At 45.9% G+C, this 22,986-nt stretch overlaps 1 protein-coding gene across 2 annotated transcripts; it reads right to left on the reverse strand.

Annotated features, from left to right (window-relative positions):
- Positions 1–1,184: 1,184 nt before the first annotated feature.
- Positions 1,185–17,354, reverse strand: BCL2L14 (BCL2 like 14). Of its 2 annotated transcripts, XM_068972067.1 has the most exons (6): positions 16,916–17,354; positions 10,995–11,159; positions 9,974–10,081; positions 8,235–8,302; positions 5,787–6,053; positions 1,185–1,223 (listed from the first exon to the last, which is right to left on the reverse strand). In XM_068972067.1, the coding sequence occupies exons 1-6, from the start codon at positions 17,352–17,354 to the stop codon at positions 1,185–1,187; spliced, it is 1,086 nt and encodes a 361-aa protein (XP_068828168.1). The 2 variants fall into 2 exon arrangements, with proteins under 2 accessions (XP_068828168.1, XP_068828169.1); XM_068972068.1 differs by lacking the exon at positions 9,974–10,081.
- Between the last annotated feature and the right edge of the window lie 5,632 nt (positions 17,355–22,986).

Genomic DNA, 22,986 nt, shown 5'->3' on the forward strand with positions numbered 1-22,986 from the left:
CATGGAATTCTCCAGGCAATACTGGAGTGGGTTGCCATTCCCTTCTCCAGGGGATCTTCCCGACCCAGGGATGGAACCTGCATCTCCTGCATTGGCAGGTGGATTCTTTACCATTTGAGCCACCAGGGAAGACCATAATTTGATAGTATTTTAAAAAATTGCTTTGTGCCTTAAACACCTACTATGGAACATACTTCACATACTTCACATATTTCACATGGAACAGTATCAATTTCAGAAAAACAATTAGTGACAGCTTTGAGAGGAGAAGGCATTTTCAGCTTAGCAGAGGGCAGCACACAGTAGTGGACATAAGTAAACACAGCATTAAATAACAGGCACTGTTCTAAGCACTTAATATAAATTAACTTCTACGATCCTCACAGAAATTGTATGCTTTTACTTACAGTTTATTTTAACCATAAACATACTCTTTTGACAGTTGTCTTTCCACACATTTATTTCACCAAGCACTAATCATTACACTAGCCCCCAAAATAACAAAGTTCAAGGGACCTCTAGAAGTAGAGATGAGGTCACTGAGATAGTTGAGGGTGACAGAAATAATCATTTTCTGCCAAATAGAAGTTTTTCGAGCTGCCAAAGAATTGTCTAGAGAAGGGAGCCAAAAAAGGCAGATCAGGCAGTCTCCCCAGGCTGGCCATAAACTCGAGAGTCTCTTTGACCTCTGTCTACCAACATGAACAGCTACATCAGCCTAAAGGCAGGCTTGAAACAAGGTCAGACCATCTCAAGTGAACTTTGAAAAATAAACAGTACTAGAAACCAGAGAGTAAGCACATGCGCCATTTATCATTTCACCTTCATGAGGTCAACAAGTGTCTGTCACGCACTTTCCCTAAAGTGGCCAAGGGAGGTTGGGTGATGGTTTCTGTTGCAAGCATTTGAATGAAAGGTTATCACTTGTCTTCCTAGACTTTCTTGCATACTCAGTGGACAACCTGAAAACATGGATGCTGGAGGCTATGCTCTACATCCTAGGAGCCGGAAACAGTCAGGGTCTCTCTTGATGCCTCTTGACTTGCAGGAGTAATGGTTTTTCAGCCTTTGGTGCTCCGTCTGCCTTTTCCATTTGTGTTTTCTCCCGTAGTCTGTGCTGAGACCAATGTACATGAGACCAGAGCTGAACCATGAGTATTCCAGGTTACAGATCCTCTGATGTCTCAGTCTACTTCTTCGTGTGGTATCCTAAGTATTTTCTCCTAGAAGGGGAAAATGAGAAATAGGTTTTTAGGATTCCAAATTTGATTCAGTATTGAAGTGAAAACATATGCCTGTTAACTCTGCTTTCTCATCCCAAGCCTGACCCGAGGCGTGGAGACGTGTTAGAGTTGGGGGAGGGTTTGGAAAGGTGACTAGCATCCTTGGTATGCCTGAAAGGAAAACACCAGCTAAGGACTTACATTACACACTCAGGATTGAGTGTGGGAAGAGTCTAGATGGGAAGAGTCTTTGATGCTGTATTTAAATTCAGAAAGGTTGATGACTATGGAGGTTGCTAATCTCTCCTTTCAAGGTGCGGTAGAAGGGGTGAGGTTGCAGGACCACAGGATAGCTATGTGAATAGTGCTTCAAGTGGGGCAAAAAGGGCCAAGGAATAAATGAAAATCAAATCATGGCTTGTTTGGCATGCTTTGTGGATAGAGTCACTATTCACTGATTTGACTAATTAATTATTGCTCTCCAGGGCTTCCCTCGTGGCTCAAATGGTAAAGAATCTGCCTCCAATGTGAGAGACCCATGTTTATCCCTGGGTCAGGAAGATCCCCTGGAGAAGAGAATGGCAACCCACTCTAGTATTCTTGCCTGGAGAATCCCATGGACAGAGGAGCCTGGTGGGCTCTAAAAAGTCAGACATGACTGAGAAACTAACACACACATTGCTCTCCAAGTATTGGCTGAGCATCTGTGACTTATGTGAAGGTAATGGAAACCACAAGAGAGAAAGAAGAGGATGAAATACATAACCCTGCATTCATAGGCTTGTGGTTCCATTGGGAAGATTTGGTGCACTCCTGTGCAATGTGGAATGCTGAGATATAATACTTAGGAGCCCCGAGGCTCCTGGAAATTGTATGCCTAGGAATAGCTTTTCTCCTTCCACACCACTACAGGGACACTCCAGAGAGCCACTGAAATCCCTGGGGCAAGGGAAGGCTGGCCACCAGTGTCCCCTCATTCCTGTTCAGTGAAACTGAGTTCACATGTCAATCCACGTCTTCTCCACATTCCCATAGTCATGTCGACTCATAAATATTCTTTCATCAGCATCCTTTATTTTTTGCAACTCTGTCTCTGACTTTGGAAAAAATTAGTCCTTTATTTTTTTCCCTTCCCTCTCCTAATTTCTAGCTTTGTGCTCCAAATTAAACCTAACTGTGGCCAAGACTTAAGATTAGGATTTATGATGACCTGGAAAAGTAAACTAATAATTTTGAATTGAAAATACATGTGATAAAGAACTAGTGCCAGAAAATTATAAAGCCTTTGAAAATTTACTTTATTATTTCTACCCCCAAAAATCCATCTGATTTCTCTGATTGGAATTGTTTTTCTCTCTAGCACTAGCAGCCAAATTAAAAAATAATAGAACTTATTCTTTTTATTTGCTTATTAGAATTACAACCACTATTTTTAATGACAGATTTCATGAAATATAGTATAAAATTCACCCTTTTAAGAATGTATAATTCAGTGGCGCTTAGTGTGTTCAGAGTTGTGCAACCATCAGCTCTATCTGATTTTAGAACATTTGCATTACTACAGAAAGAAACAGTGTCCGTTAGCAGTCACATGCCATTCTTTCTCCCCAAAGCCCTAGGAAATCACTGACTCTACAAATCTGTCTATTCTGGACATTTCACATAAATGGAATCATACAATATATGGCCTTTTTGTCTGACTTCTTTCACTGTGCATAATGTTTTCAAGGTTCATCCATCTGTCCATACTTAATTCCTTTTTATGGTTGAATATTACTCCACTGTATGGATATTTCACATTTGGTTTTTCCATGCATTATTCATCATGGAAAAACTTCTGTGTTGTTTCTACTTTGGGGCCTTTATAAATAATGAATACTGCTCTGAACATTCATGTACAAGCTTTTATGTGAACACTTGTTTTCTGTTTTCTTGGGTATAGACAGAGAATGGAATTGGTAACCCTACATTTAACATTTTGAGGAACTGCCAAATTGTCTTCCAAAGAGGTCAGACCATTTTAGAATCCAGCCCAGCAATGTATGGGGGTTCAAATTCTCCACATCCTCACCAACACTTGTCTTTTTTGTTTTAGCCATGCTAGTGGGTGTGAAATGGTATCTCATTGTGGTTTTGATTTGCATTTTCCTAATGTTGAAACTCCAGTACTTTGGCCACCTCATGCGAAGAGTTGACTCACTGGAAAAGACTCTGATGCTGGGAGGGATTAGGGGCAGGAGGAGAAGGGGACGACAGAGGATGAGATGGCTGGATGGCATCACTGACTTGATGGATGTGAGTTTGAGTGAACTCCGGGAGTTGGTGATGGACAGGGAGGCCTGGCATGCTGCAATTCATGGGGTTGCAAAGAGTTGGACACGACTGAGCGACTGAACTAAACTGAATGTTGAAATGCAGATGTCAAGCAAACATGTTTTCATGTGCTCATTGGCCATTTGTATATCTTCTTTGGAGAAATGTCTGTTTTTAAAAAATGCCGATTCATTTGGCTGCGTCGGGTCTCAGTTGTGTCACGTGGGATCTTCATTGTGTCATGCACAATCTTTTGTTGCGGTGTGCTGACTCTCTAGCTGTGGCTCACGCACTCCAGAGCATACAGGGGCAGCAGTTGTGGCGCGCAGGCTTAGTTGCTCCACAGCATGTGGGATCTTAGCTCCCTGACCAGGGATCAAACCCACATCCTCTGCATTGCAAGGTGGATTCTTAACCACTGGACCACCAGGGAAGTCCTGGAAATGTCTGTTCAAATTGACTACCCATTTTAAAAATTGGTGGAGTGTTGTTCTTTTATTGTTGACTTGTAAGAATTTATTACATATTCTGAATATATAATTTGCAACTACTTTTTCCCATGCTGTGGGTTGTCTCTTTACCTTCTTGATGGTATCCTTTGAAGCAGAAATGTTCTTAATCTTGACGTAGTCCCTTTTATTTCTTCTTTTGTTGTTTGTACTTTTGGTATAGAAACACTATTTTTCATAGAACACTTTTGGCATTTCAGTTACATTAGTTAACTAGATTTTGAGAACTAGCTTGCAAATCCAGTTGATACTTACAGTCCCTCTGGAAGAGTATATTAAGACCAACAATGATGGTAATTTCCTGTATATAATTGTAGTGCAAATATAAAGTGTTGTAAAGGCTCAGAGGCTGCTAAGGGTCTTGAGCTGGAGTAGTCAGGAGGGGCTCTGGGGCGGGACTTGAGGGGGCCCTGGTCTTGATGGGCCTTAGAGCTGTTAAATCTGAAGTGATGTTCAGGAATCTATCCTCCTCCGTGAGTTAAGGCAGCTTGAATTTGGAGTACTCAAGAGCCTTGTTCAGATTAGCCACTTCCTGCTGCTGCAGTCACATCAGTCATGTCTGACTCTTTGCAACCCAATGGACTGTAGCCCACCTGGCTCTTCTGTCCTTGGAATTTTCCATGCAAGAATACTGGAGTGGGTTGCCACTTCCTTCCCCAGGGGATCTTCCTGACCCAGGGGTAGAATGTGCATCTCCTGCATTGGCAGGTCAGTTGTTTTACCACTAGCACCACCTGGGAAGCTCAGATTAGCCACTTAACGGCTATCATATCTGGTGCGACAGTGGAAAATAGGAAAGAACAGAAGTCTGGGTAGTTTAATGGGCAGCTACCAGTGATTGTGGTGGGCACATCAGCCCCATAGGCATGATCAGCTTACTTCCCATCTGGTAGCCAAGAGACTAAGCCTGTTTGGAGGCCCTGGGGTCATGCTGGCCATGCTCAGAGCAGACTCAGGTCTTTTCCTGGCCTCTGGACCACCCTAGTAGAAAGAGGACTCATGATAGTAGAGCATGTCCTCCTAGGAAGGGCTGGAACAGACAAAAATGTCCTATGCCTGCTGAGGTTTAGAGCTCTGGGGTAAAGCACTTTGAAAAGGTTCCCCTTATGAGGCCATTTGAACAGGACAGTTTTAAGGAAGTCTCAAAGGAAAAGGGTAGGGGAAGGGCTGAGGCTGAGGAATCAGGGTAAAGATGTCTGTTTTGCCTGATAGCAGATAATTTAAAAATAGATGAAAATTAAACTGCTCTTCAGTTTGTATCAAAATGTCCCTGTCGGAATGTCTGGGTCCCAACAGCAATGACAAAATGTCATAAGCCCTGAACCTCTGTGTAAAGATTATTCCCACATCCCTGAGAGAATAAGGAACTTCTCCTAGTCTCACTGCCAGACTTCCGTTGCCTGCAAAATTTGTGAAAACAGAAATTGTATCTATCCAAACATTTTATATCTCAGCATCTCTTCATTTCCTGTTCTGTCTGACCAGTCCCTCTCCTCTCACTCACATACCCCACATACCCTTTGGGAGCTCAGTAAATATTTATTGATAATGAAGATAATAACTAAAAATATGTTCCCATCAATGGGGTAAATCTCTTGCCACTCAAGTGTCCTAAACCCATGAGAACCGCTTCAAAGATGTGTTCCCTTCACTTAAAAAAACAACCCCCAGAAAAAACCCCTTTCCATGCCGTGCCCCCTGAGTTCTGGGAAGATTTCATTTTTAGATAGAATGCACTTACCCATCCACCGTGCTGCTGGATCCAGGGTGAGAAATTCTCTTTCAGGTACTTGGTTCCAAAACCCAGCACCCTGTTCATGGGGTGATTGTCGATGGTCGTGAGCTTGGCTATGACATCTATTGCAAGAGCAGCTTTAAAGCCCTGAGCTTTGACCTCTGATTCTCCCCGGGTATCCACGCCCCTTAGGAACTGGTCTGTGATGGTCTTGACAACAGGATAGGATAACCCATCCAGGAAGCAGGCCATCAAAACTTTATCTTTCTTCAACTGTGTATGAGAGGAGAAACAGTATATGTCAGCCTTGGCTGGGCAGGCAGACTCTCCGGCTGAACACTGGACAACTGAAACACACAATGGAAAACCCTGGTTTCTAATCTCAAATGTGGAACCATATCCTGCAGGACCACAGGGCATGGACTTTCTTTGTGATTTCCTTCCATGGGAACCAATACAGACTGAACAGCCCATTCACAGGACATTCAACAAATGTTTCCTAGCACTTAGGACAGGTGGTAGGTACCATGAACGATTAAGATGCATCCTCACTCAAGGGGCTCAGAGTCCACTGACACTTGTAACCCAGTGAAAGGTGCTTTGTTAGAGGCTGTGTAATGGGCAGAATCCACAACCTGGAAATCGTTGTTTTGGCTCAAACTCCTGCTCCACTTATTATTAGCTGTGCAATCTTGGAGAAATTACTTAACTTCTCAGTTTCACTTATGTCATCTCTAAACTGGGGCGACAGCCCCTATGAAAAAAGTGAAAGTGAAGTCGCTCTGTTGTGGCTGACTCTTTGCAACCTGATGGACTGTAACCTGCCAGATTCCTCCATCCATGGGATTTTCCAGGCAAGAATACTAGAGTGGGTTGTCATTTCCTTCTCCAAGGGATCTTCCCAACCCAGGGATTGAACCTGGGTCTTCCACACTGCAGGCAGACTCTTTACTGTCTGAGCTACCAGGGAAACCCAGGGTAATTTTGAAACACCTGGCCTTGTGCCCAACATGGAGGAAATGCTCTTGAAATGTTAGCATGTGTCCAGGATGCTTCAGGAGCTCAGAGTTATTAGGGAAACCTTCATGAGTTACCTGAGTTCATGTGAAAAGAAAAACAAAATTGAATCCATTGATTCCCTTCCATTGTTCTACTCAATTGATTTTACCTTATACTCCTCTCTTGAACGTTTAATTTCTTAGCTTTCCTCCCTTTAGAGTATCATGGTCTTAGAAGAAGAACAATACTGCCTTGGCATTTTTTTTTTTTTGCCATGCTGCACAGCATATGGGATCTTAGTTCCCTGACCAGGGATTGAACCCATGTCCCCTGCATTGGGAGCATGGAGTCTTAACAGCTAGACCATCAGAGAAGTCTCAGTGGACAGCCTTGAGAGCTACAAGGTTCCTCCTTCAAATGGGGAGAAATGACTTGCCCTGTACTCCTGTCCACTGATGCTAGTTCGAGAGAAACACAGAGTCATCATATGCCCTGTTCTGTTTTCTGCTTCCTCTGCACCCCTGACCACCCTCTACTATGGCCCAAAGCTCTCCTATTTCCTCCTCTTTTCTTTGGTCTGATGCCTTGGTTTCCTCAATGTTTCTCATTCTGTACCATTGCATATTCCTCCCCCATCCTGGTCACCATCCTCTGGGACACCTCTGATAAGGGCATTGAGGAGCCACCGAGCACGCTGGGGTGGACTGGGGTGGGTGGCTGGCTAGTTAGAGCTGTTAACCCCTCCTGCAGAGCCCCATGGACTTGGCTTCCTGCCCATGGATCCTTGCAAAACAAGAGAGTGTGTCCCCAGGCCAGCTCCTGATGGCCAGACGCAGGAGACCTCATAGCCAGCCATGGGTAACACACAGAGACGAGATGCCTTCAGAAGCCATGACCACAGGGGGGCCTGCCCGCCGCCACCTTACCTGAAGGCAACCCTTGCACGTTCCTGATGGGAATAACCAGTCTCAACTTCTAACTGGCCTGAAACCCAGCATTCTCCAGGTAACGCTAACCCGTCCCCTGGCCAAACTGCTGAGAGAGAACAGTCCGGCCGTTCTAGGGGGAGATTTCAGACAACACTCCAGACTTGGAGCAGCTTTGGGACACAGATATTCAGGCTGCAGGGCAAACACAAGAGTCTAAACTTCCCTGAGGATCAGTTACATGGGGAACTAGATTCATAATCCTATTCAGCGAATTTTAATTTATTGGTGACTTTTTTCCTTTCCAAAAATTCCGAGGAGGCTCCAGAAGGTTTACTTATGTTTTCCAAAGTGATTCATTTTTGAGACCCTGCCAGCATGAAGAGTTTTGACTCCAAGGGAAATAAAATTTAGGACTTAAGTGGAAACCAGAACTTTGAAAAAGGAGTACAACCATCAGTCCAGCTCCATTCCCCGGTACAGGGCGGGGACACAGAAAGAAAACCCATTAGTTCAAGACGCTCCCTACCTCTCTTTCCAACTGCTCCCCCGAATATTTCAGCAGCTCAACAATTCTGGCTATTATTTGGTCTTCTTCTGTCAGGGGAAAATTACAGTTATTTCTTTCAAGAGAAAAAAAAAATCTTGTATGTTTCCAGGGACAAACTTGTAGCCTGGTTAGGGAGTGAGGAAGACCATGCACTTTGTAACTTCCAACAAAGTAAACCTTATTTCACCTCTTCTGATGATGCCCAAAGCATTCTGAACACCCTCTCCTCCATCTCCTTCTTTCCTCCCCTAGTCCCCTGATTCTCACCGTGAAACTCATCACTTTATTTGCTCTAAGAATGCTGGTGGGAGGTGGGAGGGGGGTTCATGTTTGGGATCACATGTACACCCATGGTGGATTCATGTCAACGTATGGCAAAACCAATACACTATTGTAAAGTAAAAAAAAGTAAAAATAAAAATTAAAAAAAAAGAATGCTGGTGAAGATGCATGAGCTTATCTCTAATGATACTTAAAAGAAAACATTTTTAACTTTTATTTTGTATTGGGGTATAGCTGATTAACAACATTGTAATTGTTTCAGGTGGAGAGTGAAGGAACTCAGTCATACATATACATGTATCCATTCTCCCCTAAACTCCCTTATGTTCCAGGCTGCCACATAACATTGAGCAGAGTTCCCTCTGCTATACAGTAGGTCCTTGTTGGTTATCCATTTTAAATATAGCAGTGTGTACATGTCCCTCCGAAACTCCCTAACTGTCCCTTCCCCCCTGATACATAGAAGAAATGTCTCTCAGGTCTTTGGGCTTTTCCTGAGCAGGTGGTCTTTTCCCATGTAGACACCATAAACCCCTATTTGATCATATTCATCCTTTGTGTTAACTGCTAGAAAACTCAGAGCCAAACTGTGGCCTCCTAAGAGGAAGGTACAGTCCTCCTGAATTTGGGGAATTAAAGTCATTCCTAAACCCACCTATTTTCCTACTTTTTTTTTTTTAACATTATCTTTCAGATTGGACTTATCTAACTAAAACCTGTACTTTGTATGCTGTGTCTTTACAACAGGGTAGAGTCTAAGGAAATACAGTGAATAAGTTCTCCCACCCCAAAGGCTAACATGGTAGATGGAGACAGAGATGGCTCCAGTTGGTGTGTGCTGTGTGTGTTGGAACAGGGAAGGTGGAGTCTGCTTTCCCTTGTCTCCAAACGTGCTAACAGTGAGATAATATTAGGAAAACAGTCATCGCTATAGTGTTGAATCCAAACAGAGACAAGCCTGTTACTGGAGGAACAGCATGTTTTCCTTGCAGCATAGTCTCTGAAGTCATGAAGTCCTCATGTGTGTCCCGGAGGAGAGGGGGAGGAGAGGGCAGGAAAGTCCTGCCACGAGGTCGTGTGAAGGGCAACGAGGTAGGAAGCCTGAGACCCAAGTCACCTGGGAGAAGAAGGACTGGGTGCTTCCGCCGCCCGTATGTAGTTTGTATCTGACTCTGTTGCCTCTTTCTGGGAAAGCTGCTGCAGCAGCGGTCCCAGCTTCTCATGTGCTGGAGGATGGGGGCCTGAGCTTCGGCTTGGCTTCGTGTCGCCACTTTTTGAGGCCCAGACACAAGTGAGATAGCAGTAAAGTAGGAACACTTCGGGTTTTTTTTTTTTTTTTTTTTGCTCTCCAGGGGTCCCTGCTCTCCCAGCTCCTCACTCGAAGCCCCTTTGGTAGTCTGTGGTCCTGGCAGCACAGCAAAGGTAGACACACTTACCCGTCTGGTTCTGGGGTGGGAGGGCACCGCCATGATTGTAGAATCCCCTGCTGCCTTGTCGCTTGATGTGCTGCAAACTCAAGAGGCAGCTGGGCCCCTCATCGTCCACTGGAGTTTGAGAAAGAGAACCACAGGCTGGACAGTCATTATTGAGGGAAGGTCAGACTGAACTCCTCTTCCCGGCACTTGGTCCTGTTTCTCTCAACTCTGGGCTTCCCTGGTAGCTCAGACTGTAAAGAATCGCCTGCCAATGCAGGAGAGGTGGGTTCCATCCCTGGGCCGGGACGATCCCCTGGAGGAGGGCGTGGCAACCCACTCCAGTATTCTTGCCTGGGAAACCCAGTGGACACAGGAGCCTGGCAGAGTACCGTCCACGGAGTCACAAAGAGTTGGACACAACTGAACGACTAACACCTTCACCTTCCCTTTCCCTCAGATCTAGAATTCCTACAGGTCAGTTGGGGTCCACAGTCCTGCCTGCTGCTCCAGTTTGGGTGACAACTGACCCAGCCTGGTCACTGCTTCTCAGGTGTGCTTCATGTCTGGCTCTAGGCTTGGTGCCTGACAAGCCCCCTGCTTCTTCACGGGAGCCCAAGGCAATAGTGTAAACTCCTGGGTGGACGCTCCACCTACAGCCTGTGCGCTTGCTTGAGCACACCGGGCCTTGGCCTTGGCTAACATGGTGAAATCTAATGCTGCACTCCCCCGCTGCCGCCCCCGACCTGTGAACAAGATTGAGCACTCGCTTTGTACCTCCTCCTGCCCCTCAAAAGGAGACTTTTCTTTGGACTTAGCAGTGAGCTTGGCATGCTGCTTCCCTCTGCTGGCGCACTCCCCTTGGCTTGGGCTGGGTGCTCCAGCTAAAGGTCAGTGCCTCCAGCGTGTGCTTGTGGTGCCCTGAGTGCAGGTCAGCAGAGATTCCTAAGTGGCGGGGCCCTGAGCTGAATAAATACATACGAGCTCATGGACCTCTGCTTGGCCAACACGCACCCTGGGGCAAACGCTCAGAAGGGAAGTTTACCTTTCCTGGTATTTTCAGCTCCAGACTGCCCTTTGGGACCCTGAAATACCAGAACCTCTTTGGACTTGAAGCCTCCTCCCTGGCTGTGGAGCTCTTCTGGCGGGGGCCAGGAATAAACGATTTCAGCGACTCGGTTGGCAATGGAAGCGACTCTGGGGTCCGTGGCTGAAAGAAGACAAAACGGTGCTGACAGGCCCTTCCCAGAACTTTGTCTGGCTCATTGGTATGCACGGTTGCCCGAAATGAAAACACCAGGCCTAGAGGGAAAGGAAATGGCCTGGGGCCGAGCAGGAGTGTGTGTTTTGGGGGGAGGTGGTGGCATTCTTCAGAAAGCCTGGGCAGTTGCCTGGCAGAGGCTGGGATGGGGGAGGGGCACGCAGGAATGATTGCCACCTTGAAACAATTACCCCTATGCACCCTCTTTTGGAAGTCTTGCAAAATTAGGGTCCCCTTGCCCCTTTGCAACACAAAAGGCAGTGCTTAGTTCTTTCCTTGAGGGAACGCTCATTACGCTTTTATTTTTATTCTTTTTTGGGGCATCCTTTATATCTCGGAGAGCTGGCCCCTATGCACTTCGGAAGGCATTCAGCAGTGAGACAAGCCTTTGGGGGCTGGTCACTGAGGAGAGAGAAATATCCCTTCTCTTGAGCTGTATTCCTGACTCAAGTCCATTATCAAGGAAACATGGACCCCCCCTTGCTGGTATGGTCACGTGTCGTCTTCCCTGCCCCCACGCCTGCTGGGAAACATGCAGAAAATGTGGATAGGTAAACAAGGATGCATAAAATCTAACCCATGACCCTCAAGAATTTACAATCCGAGAAAAGACTTATGTCAAGCGTTTGCACACGTAATTAGAGAGTAAAGCATCTAGGGACATGAAGGTTTAAATGGCTCTGGCCCCGAACGTCATGGCCTGTGAAGGACAAGTCGACTTGGCCCCTCGTGGAGGACGGGGTTAGGGCAGGAGGGCAGGCAGTATTGCTGAGTTATTTGGGAGTAAAATTCCATTGTTAATCTGTCACTACGTTCTTAACACGTAGAAGCTTGTACAAGCTTTGCCTTTGATATGGAGCAGTCGTATCATGTAATGTTTAAGAACAACAGTATTTAATTCATAAGACTTGTTGACAGTAACAGGTTTGGGTCAGAGGGTCAGTGTGCCCAGAGGAACTCCCAGACTTTGTCAATCAGGATAGATGAGCAAGGCAAGGTGTGGGTGTCATGTGAAGAGCTGGGAGTGACCTCCTGAGGAGCTGCCAGGTGATGTCTGAGTCTCTTTCCCCAGATTCTCTCATCACCCTCCTGGGTGTTCACTGACAGGCCACTGATGCCCTGTCCACAATGCGTTCCTTTTAAAAAGAAGGCATAATGGCTTCCTTAAAAAGCCACATTTATCATGGTGCTCCACTGGGTTCAAAAACAGATCAGCAGTGGATTAGAGAGAGAACTGGAGAGGTCAAGGAGTGGAGGATCAATGCTTTTCCTTTCCGTTTAACAACAATCCAACCAAAAAGGCTTTTCCACTTTTAAATCGCCTTACTGCAGCCCAACCAGCTGCCTTGTGAACGCTAGCCACCCACGCAAGGAGGTGGCGAGAGGCTGGGTCCCCAAACCAGTGGGAGCCTTCCCTTGTGTCCGCGGGAGCTGGGAGAGGAAAGCTCGCACGCCTTGCCTCTCTAACCTTGTGCGGCTGGTTGGGTGATCAGCATGTTCTTTTCCATGGTAGAGTCACACTCTGCCCACCTTGCCTTCAAAGGAGGCAGATGAGGGCCCTCATGGCTGTCCCTCCCCATCTCCCAGCCTCCACCACGTGGTCACAAGACCACCAGAGGACACAGAGGTGGTTCCCAAGCTGATTAACCTGTGTATCTGTTTCTATGGATTGGAGGAATGCAGACAAAATGTGTGCAGGAAAATCTATAAGCAAACACATTTTGAAACTCAGGTGAATTAATCTGGTTAAGATTCCCATTCTAGGGACTTTCCTGGCAGTCCAGTGGTTAAGAGACTGTGCTTCCACCACAGGAGGTTCTGGTTCAATCCCTGGTCAGGGAACTATAAGATCCCACATGCCTTGCAGTATGGCAAAAAAAAGAAAAGAAAATTTCCATTCTAATACCTTTTTTTTTTTTAAGATTTCCTTCTGATCAGAGTTGGTCTGATCTGATAGGCAAGGAAACATTGGATGAGGGTGGACAAAATATGGAAAGGCTGCCCTTCCTTTGGAGTTTATTCTGGGGACTCCTTGTGCAGTTAAGGAGAGGAGAGTGGGGAAGGCATTTGGCTTGAGGTTTTTCTTTTAAAGAGAAAGGACAGGGCATTTGGAAGAGAATTCCATATAGGGGGGTCTGCTATTTCCTACCTCGTATCCCTTTTCTTTATCTTCCTTAGTAACAGACCCCTGAAATGTCAGGGGAAGCTGACAGAACTACCTTTCTCAGCCTCTTTTGCAATAAGGTGTAGGCACTGAGATGTAAGAAGTTGGCTACAGTTTTAAGAAAGCTCTCTAAAAGGGAGCTGAATTATCGAGAAAGACGATAACCTTTTGCCCTTCTCCTTGCTTCCTCTTCCTCCCTGCTTAGAATGTAGACATGATGGCTGGAATCTGAGCAGCCATCTTGGGGTTTAAGGTGACTTTGAGGTTGGAAGCCACTAGCTAAGGGACAACAGAATGGAATCCTTAAAGGCTGGGGAACTGGCAGATCAAGCCTCAACTGCCAAACTGGTTTTCTTTCATAGGAGAGAAAAATAATCTCTATGTCAGTGAAGTTACAGCAGATCACAGCTGTGGAGAAAAAAGAGACTCACAGAAAAACTGGGTTGCTGTTTCTCAAATTGGTATTGCCATTTGTTTTTCTACATCCCAAGGCCTGTCACTACTAGACTTTGGTCTTGGGACATAATCTCATAGTTCTTAGTCTAGCCCGGTGTCTGAAATGGCAGCACAGGCTAAATTGCGACCTTTAGTTAAAAGAACCCAGGGGACACCAACTACTGAGTTTTGATTTACATGTGGCAAAAGAGAAAGAGAAGGCAAGTCCCTCTTGAGTCACACCCAGCATAGAACCAGGTGCTGCTGCTGCTACTGCTAAGTCACTTCAGTCATGTCCGACTCTGTGTGACCCCATAGACGGCAGCCCACCAGGCTCCCCCGTCCCTGGGATTCTCTAGGCAAGAACACTGGAGTGGGTTGCTGTTTCCTTCTCCAGTGCATGAAAGTGAAAATTGAAAGTGAAGTCGTTCAGTTGTGTCCGACCCTTAGCAACCCCATGGACTGCAGCCCACCAGGCTCCTCCGTCCATGGGATTTTCCAGGCAAGAGTACTGGAGTGGGGTTCCATTGCCTTCTCCAGTAGAACCAGCTAACCACCCACATAATTACCTAAACAAGAAAGCAAAGAGAGAGAAAGGGGAGAGGGAGAATTAACTTAAGTGACTCATTAAAGCTCAGCCTCCTTAGGAGATAACCATTTCTACTTTTGTAGGAATATCTATAGGTCTACACAGAGATCTGGAAATTTTAGAAAGTAAGCAAAGGTCCAATGACCTTCAGTAATCTTGAAATACAGAACATTGTTTTTCTCAGAAAAGCCAGAAAGTTAAATCTGTAAAGTCTTCTGTTTCCTGGCAAACTTCAAAGAACAGAACAAGGAGAAAAACCTATTTATGTGCCTCTAAACTGTTCTATCAGAGAAAGCGATGGCACCCCACTCCAGCACTCTTGCCTGGAAAATCCCATAGATGGAGGAGCCTGGTAGACTGCAGTCCATGGGGTCGCTGAGGGTCGGACACGACTGAGCGACTTCACTTTCACTTTTCACTTTCATGCATTGGAGAAGGAAATGGCAACCCACTCCAGTGTTCTTGCCTAGAGAATCCCAGGGACGGGGGAGCCTGATGGCCTGCCGTCTATGGGGTCGCACAGAGTCTGACATGACTGAAGCGACTTAGCAGCAGCAAACTGTTGTATGGGGCTTCCCAGGTGGCTCAGTGGTAAAGAATATGCCTGCCAATGCAGGCAACACAAGAGACCCAGGTAGGATCCCTGGGTCGGGAAGATCCCCTGGAGTGCAGGAAATGGCAACCCACTCCAGTATTCCTGCTGGGAAAAAATCCCACGGACAGAGGGAGCCTGGCAGGCTGCCGTCCGTGGAGTCACAAAGTGTCGGACACGACAACACACACAGAGGCAAGCAAGCCAAACTGTTCTGTTTGCTCCAGACCTCAGATCCCACCCCCAGCAGAAGAACCCCTGGAGGGAGGAGGATTTCCTCAGATAATCCCAACGGTAACTTCTCCTCCCTAAAGCTTACAAGTCTAATGGGAAATGGAAGTTTCCTTGATCGCAGCGAGTGCTCTAAAGCTGTCATTGCGTGCTCTGATTCTCCAATAAGCCTGACAGTCACAACATTTAAAACTTGAGACATTACTGCCACCTGTTGACTAATTATTGACACAGGCCAATCAGCCCAGCAGGAGAGCAGGTTTCTTTTAAAATCTGGGCATCAGGCAGAAGATATGGTTAGAGGGGAAGATGTTTATGCCTAGGTCTGTGGATGAAGGGCAACACTGTTAAAGCCTTGCATGAAAATGTTATGTTCAATACAATGTGTTTTGTCCCGCTGAAAGAAGATTTTGTCAAAATGCTTCTTGGTTGTTTTTTGAGTGGCTTGAACTTTGAAATCACTTTTGTGTATAGTTATCTGATCTTTCCATCCACCTTCAAGAAGCCAGTGTACAGATGGGAATGCAGAGGCTCAGAGATGGGAGTTGACTTCCCTCAGGAAGAACAGTCTGAGCCCATCTGGGGATCTTCCCTTTGTATTGGTCTCTGGCACTGAGGATTAGGAATTTGGGCAGCAAGCTTAATTATAGATGGTGGAGCCAGAAAACCAGTCCCGTCACCCATCACCACCAAACTTTTCCTTTCTGCGCAGTCTTAAGGAAAGTAGGACAATTAGGATTGAGAATTGGGGTTCCCTGGTGGCTCAGTGGAACTGGAGAAGACTCTTGAGAGTCCCTTGGACTGCAAGGAGATCAAACCAGTCAATCCTAAAGAAAATCAACCCTGAATATTCATTGGAAACAATGATATTGAAGCTGAAACTTAAGTAATTTGGCCACCTGATGCAAAGAGCTGGCTCATTGGAAAAGACCTTGATGCTGGGAAAGATTGAAGGCAAAAGCAAAAGAGAGCAGCAGAGGATGAGATGGTTAGATAGCATCACTAATCAGTTCAGTTCAGTTGCTCGTCATGTCTGACTGTGACTCCAGGCTTCCCTGTCTAAACCAACTCCCAGAGCATGCTCAAACTCATGTCCATCGAGTCGGTGATGGACATTGAGTCACCGACTTGATGGACATGAATTTGAGCAGACTCCAGGAGACAGTTAAGGACAGGGAAGCCTTGCGTGCTGTAGTCTATGGAGCTGCAAAGAGTCAGACATGACAATGACGGAACAACCAGAGTGGTAAAGAATATGCCTGCTGATGCAGGAGACGCAGATTTGATCCCTGATCTGGGAAGATCCCACGTGTTGTGGAGCCACCAAGCCCATGCACCACAAGTGTCGAGCCTGTGCTCTCGAGCCCATGTGCTACAGCTACTGAAGCCTGTGAGCCCCAGAGCCTGTTCTCTGCAACAGGAGGAATCACAGCAATGAGAAGCCTACAGACCCCAACAGGGAGTAGCCCAGTCTCCAAAACTAGAGAAGAGCCTGCACGGAGACGAAGACCCAGCACAGCCAACAACAACAACAACAACAACAACCACCCAACAAAAGAATTGAGTATTAATAGGTTGGGAAGCTGAGGTTCAAAGAGTTCCCTACCTCAGAGTGGGAGGAGGTGGACCCCCAGGCACACAAAGGAAAGAAGTGGCTGTGGGAGAGAAAGTGCAGTTGGTCCCCCAAAGCTTACCTTTATGCTCTAAGCGCTGGTCCATGCTGGAGCGAGACCTTGGCCATTTTGGACTCCAAGGACGGGCCTGAGGTCCCCCCACCCTTTGTCCCTGGGCAAGGATTTCCGGAGGCGAGCTCTGTGAGTCTTCCTCCTTCTCTGCTACCCCAAAGAGGGTCCTCCAAGATGACTTTTTCTTGGTGAGGTTTATGGCCTTCTCGCTGGATTGAGAATTTCTGCAGGGCCATGGCCCCTGAGTCCATGCCTCACTCACTGGCCAGCTCTCCACCCCTTTCTGGGACAGACTCCTTGTTCTCAGGTGCTTCGGTGAGAGGACGGCAGAAGTGTTCTGGAAGACGTGGTGTTTGACATAGAACTCCAGGATTTTGAACTCCAAGCTGTCTGAGTCCTCATCATCCAGGGGGATCTCTTCCAGGTCACAGGGGCTGGCAGTGCACATGGTGGGGCTGCAATGACAAAATCCACACGTGTCCTTCCACCTGAGAGCTACCTACTCTTGGTAGGAAAGGGGAGATGGGGTGAAAGTCAGTAAGCATTTACTGAGCACCTATTCTCTTTGTGGTGTTGGAGAAGACTCTTGAGAGTCCTTTGGACTGCAAGGAGATCAAACTAGTCAGTCCTAAAGAAAATCAACCCTGAATATTCACTGGAAGGACTGATGCTGAAACTGAAGCTCCAATACGTTGGCTACCTGATTTGAAGAGCTTGACTGATTGGAAAACACCCTGATGCTGGGAAAGATTGAGGGCAGGAGGAGAATGGGGGTAACAGACCATGAGATGGTTGGATGGCATCACTGACTTGATGGACATGAGTTTGAGCAACTCAGGCAGATGGTGAAAGACGGGGAAGCCTGGCTTGCTGCAGTCCATGGAGTCACAAAGAGTCAGATACAACTGAGCGACTGAACAAATTCTCTTTGTGCTAGGAGGCAGGGGGTAGCCAGAGAGGGAAAAGCCAGGGTTCTTTCTGCAAGTTCAGATTTGCAGAGATGAGGAGATGTGTACGTAGATAACTCCAGATCGAGAGAGTGAGCTAGGAGCTTGAACAAAGATACTGGAGCCAACACAGGAGGTGGGGGAGGAACAGAGAGCTGCAAACAGAGGCAAGTGCAGGCTCCTTGTGGCTGGATCCTGGGGCTTAGAACAATCTGGGCACAGAGCAGACCATCGGTGAATTTAGGTTGTGTCCCTGGGCCCTGCAACTGGACCCTCAGACCTGGCCCCACCCACCAGTAAGCGGGCACTAGCCCCATTGGTTTCAACCCACCAATGGGAAGGCAACAGTCCCAGGGACTCCTGAACCCTAACTCAATCCTCTAGTTAACTCAGCAATAACTCTGGGTCTCCCTGGGGTTCTAGAGTCAGACACCTTGTGACCTGACCCTGCCAACCAGCAGCTGGCAGCCTTCTCACAAGGCAGGGCCTGACATCCAACCGGGTCGGGGGCCAATCAAACCTATCAGACTGCCTGTGGTAGGCAGCCCACCACAGCAGAAGGACCCATGCAACCACGTAGGGGGCACCCTTGGAGCATGTAGTGATGAGAAGGGAGTGAATTCTGGGATGCAGAGAACTCCTTCAAAAAGCCACTTCTCTAAGATCAGGAAATGTAACCAACCCACTGGCTACATAGAAATAAGAACAAGTTAGGCAAAATGATGCAACAGAGGAACATGTTTCAAACAAAGGAATGAGATAAAGCCTCAGGAGAAGAACTGAGTGACATGGAGATAGGCAATCTACTCAAGAAAGAGTTCAGGGGAGGGGTCATAAAGATGATGCAAGAAGTGGGGAGGAGAAGGAACGGAGAGTGAGAAGTTAGAGGCTTTTAACAAAGAGTGAGAAAAGAAAAGCACAACCAGAGATGAAGAATACAAAACTGAAATGAAAAATACACTGGAAGGAACTGACAATGAGATGGTTGGATGGCATCACTGACTTGATGGACATGAGTCTGAGCAAGCTCAGGCAGATGGTGAAGGACGGGGAAGCCTGAGTGATGATAGACTGGATGATACAGAGGAATGGATCGTATCATCCTCTGCATCATCATACATACAGAGGATGATAGAGAAGCTGGAAGACAGAGTAGTGGCAATCATTAATGCTGAACAGAAAAAAAAAAGAATGAAAAGAAATGAGAGTTTAAGAGACCTCTGGGACAGCATAAAGCACACAAATATTTGCATTTTAGGGATCCAGAAGGAGAAGAGAGTGAGAAAGGGGCTGAGAACATATTTGAAGATATAATAACTGAAAACTTCCCTACCCAAAACAAACAACCCAATTGAAAAGTGGGCAGAAGACCTGAAGAAACCATTTCTCAACGAAGAAATACAGATGGCCAATGGGTACAGGAAAAGAGACAACATTGTTAATAATCCTAGTTGCCTGCATTCATATCTTATTAATTATTGAAAATAACACCTAATTCTATTATTACTTCTGCATCTAATAGCTGAATTGTTCTATAAAGAAGAATTTTACCTAATCAGTTGTTTGATTACTTCTCTATTAAAGTATTTTCTATCATAGTTATATTTTGTTATTAATTTCTAACTTGGGCTTCCCTGATAGCTCAGATGGTTAAGAATCTGCCTGCAATGCTGGAGACCCAGGTTTGATCCCTGGGCTGGGAAGATCCCCTGGAGAAGGAAATGGCCACCCGCTCCAATGGTGAGAAAATATGACCTGTATGTGATGCAGTTTTTGAAAAATCTGTTGACTCTTGCTTGAGGGTCTATTGTATGGTCAGTTCTCAAAAACACTTCATGTGTGCTTGATCAGAATATGTGTGCTCCAGTTGTTAGGTACATTGCTAAATGTGATTATAAAATAAAACTTATTAGTTATATCAAAAGTATCATTAATCATCAGAGAAACGCAAATCAAAGCCACAATGAGATATGACCTCTCACCTGTCAGAGTGGCTCTCACCAAGAAGTCTACAAATAGCAAAATTGACAAGGATATCAAGAAAAGGGAACTCCTATACACTGCTGGTGAGAATGTAATTGGTGTGTCCACTGCAGGAAACAGTATGGCTGTTTCTCAAAAAAACATAAAAGTACCATATGAGCCAGCAATCTCATTTCTGTGTATCTATCCGAAAAAAAACAAAAACGCTAATTCAAAAGGACACAGGCACCACAATGTTCATAGCAACAATATTTACAGTTGTCAAAATATGTAAACAACCTAAGTGTCCATCAACGGATGAATGGATAAAAAGATGTGGTATGCACGTATACACACCCACTCCACACAGTGAGATACTATTATATAAGCTATAAAAGAGAATGAAATTTGCAACAGCGTGGAGAGTAAGTGAAATAAGCCAGACAGAGAAAGACAAATACTGTATGATATCATTTATACGTAGAATCTTAAAAAGTGCAACAAACTAATACGTATAACAATAAAGGAACAGATTCACAAATACAGAGAAGAAACTAGTGGTTACCAATTGGGAAGGGAAAAGGTGACGGGGTAAGAGAACAGTAGGGGACTAAGAGGTATAAACTATTGGGTATAAAAAAATAAGCTACAAGGATATATTCTACAGGACAGGGAAAATAGCCAATATTTTATAATAACTGTAAATGGAGTATAACCTTTAAAAATTGTGAATAATTGTTATACATCTGAAGCTTATATAATACTGTATATTAACTATACCTTAATAAAAAATTTTTTTAAACCTATAAAACATGGGTATGTGGACAGAAAAAAAAATTGGCACATGTGAATCACTTAAAATACTGCATAAAAGTGAAAGTGTTAGTTGCTCAGTGGTGTCCAGCTCTTTGTGACCCCATGGACTACAGCCCGCCAGGGTCCTCTGTCCATTGAATTCTCCAGGCAAGAATACTGGAGTGGGTAGCCATTCCCTTCTGCAAGGGATCTTCCCAACCCAGGGATTGAACCCAGATCTCCTGCATTGCAAGGCAGATTCTTTACTGTCTGAGACACCAGGGAAGCCTATATATGACTATAGAGTGTGTGTGTGTGTGTGTATTTATGTAAAGTATACATACCATAAGCTATGAAGCCTGGAACGTGGCTGGCTTTCCCAGCACCTAACATAATGCCTGACACATGGTAACCTCTTGATAAATATTTGAGGAATGAAAAAAATTGTTACAGTGCTACCAGATAATATATGCGACATCTCGTCAAATCTGAATGTCAAGTAAAGAACAGTTTTTTGGTAGTCCCAAATATTGTGTGGGACATGCTCACACTGAGCATGTCTGCTGCTTATCAGAAATTCATACCTAACAGGGCCTCTTGTATTTTTGTGCAAATCTGGCAATTCTGTGATTAACAAGTGCTGCTTATAAAAATTGAGATCTGAGATTGTTGGAAGCAAGTAAAGTGGACCCAGGTGGAGACTGAGCGACCTGAGTCTCACCAGAGAAAGAGTGGTTAGAAAGTGAGAGGAGAGCGTGACACGTGGTTCCAGATTCGGGGCAGTGACTCGGTGTAGAAGGGGCTGGAGGGCAGTGCTGGAAGGCCCCAGGAAAGCATGTATGAGGGGTTTAATTTGGACCTTTCTTTTGAGTTGGGCAGCCCTGGAAGGCCCCAGGAGAGCATGTATGAGGGTTTTAATTTGGACCTTTCTTTTGAGTTGGGCAGCCCTGGATGCCTTAGGCAGGACTTACACCTGGGTCCGGAATAGCGTTGCTGTTGGAGAAAGGGCCCGACTTCTTTAAGAAACCAGAGTTTGCTAACTATTGATTCAGGAGCAACATCTGAAAAGAGGGGAAAACCTGAGGTCAAGGTGGAGAACGCAGCCCTTCCAGTTGGTGAAAGAAGAGGATTTTGTGGTTTTCCAGGTTAGAAAGCATTTGAGTGCTTGGCCCAACCAAGAGGCCAGGCCAAGGGCAAGAGAAGCAGAGGGCCTGGCAGCCCCCAGGAGCAGAGGGTAGTCAGGCTGGGCCAGTGCCTGCAGCTGAGTCGAAGTATCAGTTAAAACACGTTGGATGCGCTTAACAAGCGTAGGGTATTTTTCCTATTAATCTGCATTGGGAATGAAGGGAGAGCTGTTAAATGGATAGTGAAGTCTTATTTTAAAGCAAAGGATTGAGTTTCTTTATCGCAAATTGCAGCCTTTCTGCTCTTTGCTGTTCCTATTTAAAGTCAAGCTTCTCCTAATGGAAACGTACAGACGAATTTTATACATATAACGCTGATGGAAATGAAGCCCTGGGTGGGGCCCCAGAATGTAAGTTCAGAGTCTGGAGTGGAAATTATGCATAGCTCCAGAATAACAAGCTCTCCATGAGGCTTGTTATAATTCAGTGACTCAGTGGCCCTACCCTTTTGACCCAGTCTTCCTTTGTATACTCTCTTCCTTATCTACAACAAACTCTGGCAGACCTACTCCCCAAAGCTAGGTTACACAGCATCTTTTCCTGGTCTCTCTTCTTTCTTGGAGACTTGCTTCTCCTCCCCGCTTCCACCCCTCCAACCCCCAAAGTGGTTGAAGTCCTCCGGGTCCCCAGTGGTGGCTCGTCCCCTGGGAACACCACAGAGCTGCAGCTGACCTCCAGGATCACAGGATACACAGGAATCACTGTAGGGATTTTTCTAGCTCTGGATTTGTTGGTCAAGCTTAGATCTCACTTCTCTTCCTGTCGCAGGTCATGGAGCAAACAGCCCTCATGCGTGCTCCATGATCCCAGTGCACAGAGGCTGTGACCCAGAAAGCTGGACAGAACTCTGCCCTGGCCTTTTCCCGGTGTGAGGGGCATGGAACACCCCTTGGCCCGACAGACTCAGCCACAGAGCTGACTTCATCGCTCTGGACACACAGGCAAGGCCTGCGTGTAAGACGGGGGAGGACGCGCATCCCAGAGGGACGTATGCAGAGGAGCTGAGGAGCTGGGTTTTGTCTGGTTGCCTCCCGCCTCTCCTTTTGCACTCTCTGCCCTCTCACAGGCCTCTCCTCCCCTTTTTCCCTGAACTTCAGACCTTCTGGGGTACTTATCTCTCCCCCACTTGTCATTTCTGAGTAGGACACGGTCTTTAATCCTAAGGGTGAAATGAGGTAAAATGTCTTACTGT

This window comes from Capricornis sumatraensis, chromosome 4, assembly GCF_032405125.1.
Source record: "Capricornis sumatraensis isolate serow.1 chromosome 4, serow.2, whole genome shotgun sequence".
Classification (NCBI taxonomy): Eukaryota; Metazoa; Chordata; class Mammalia; order Artiodactyla; family Bovidae; genus Capricornis; species Capricornis sumatraensis.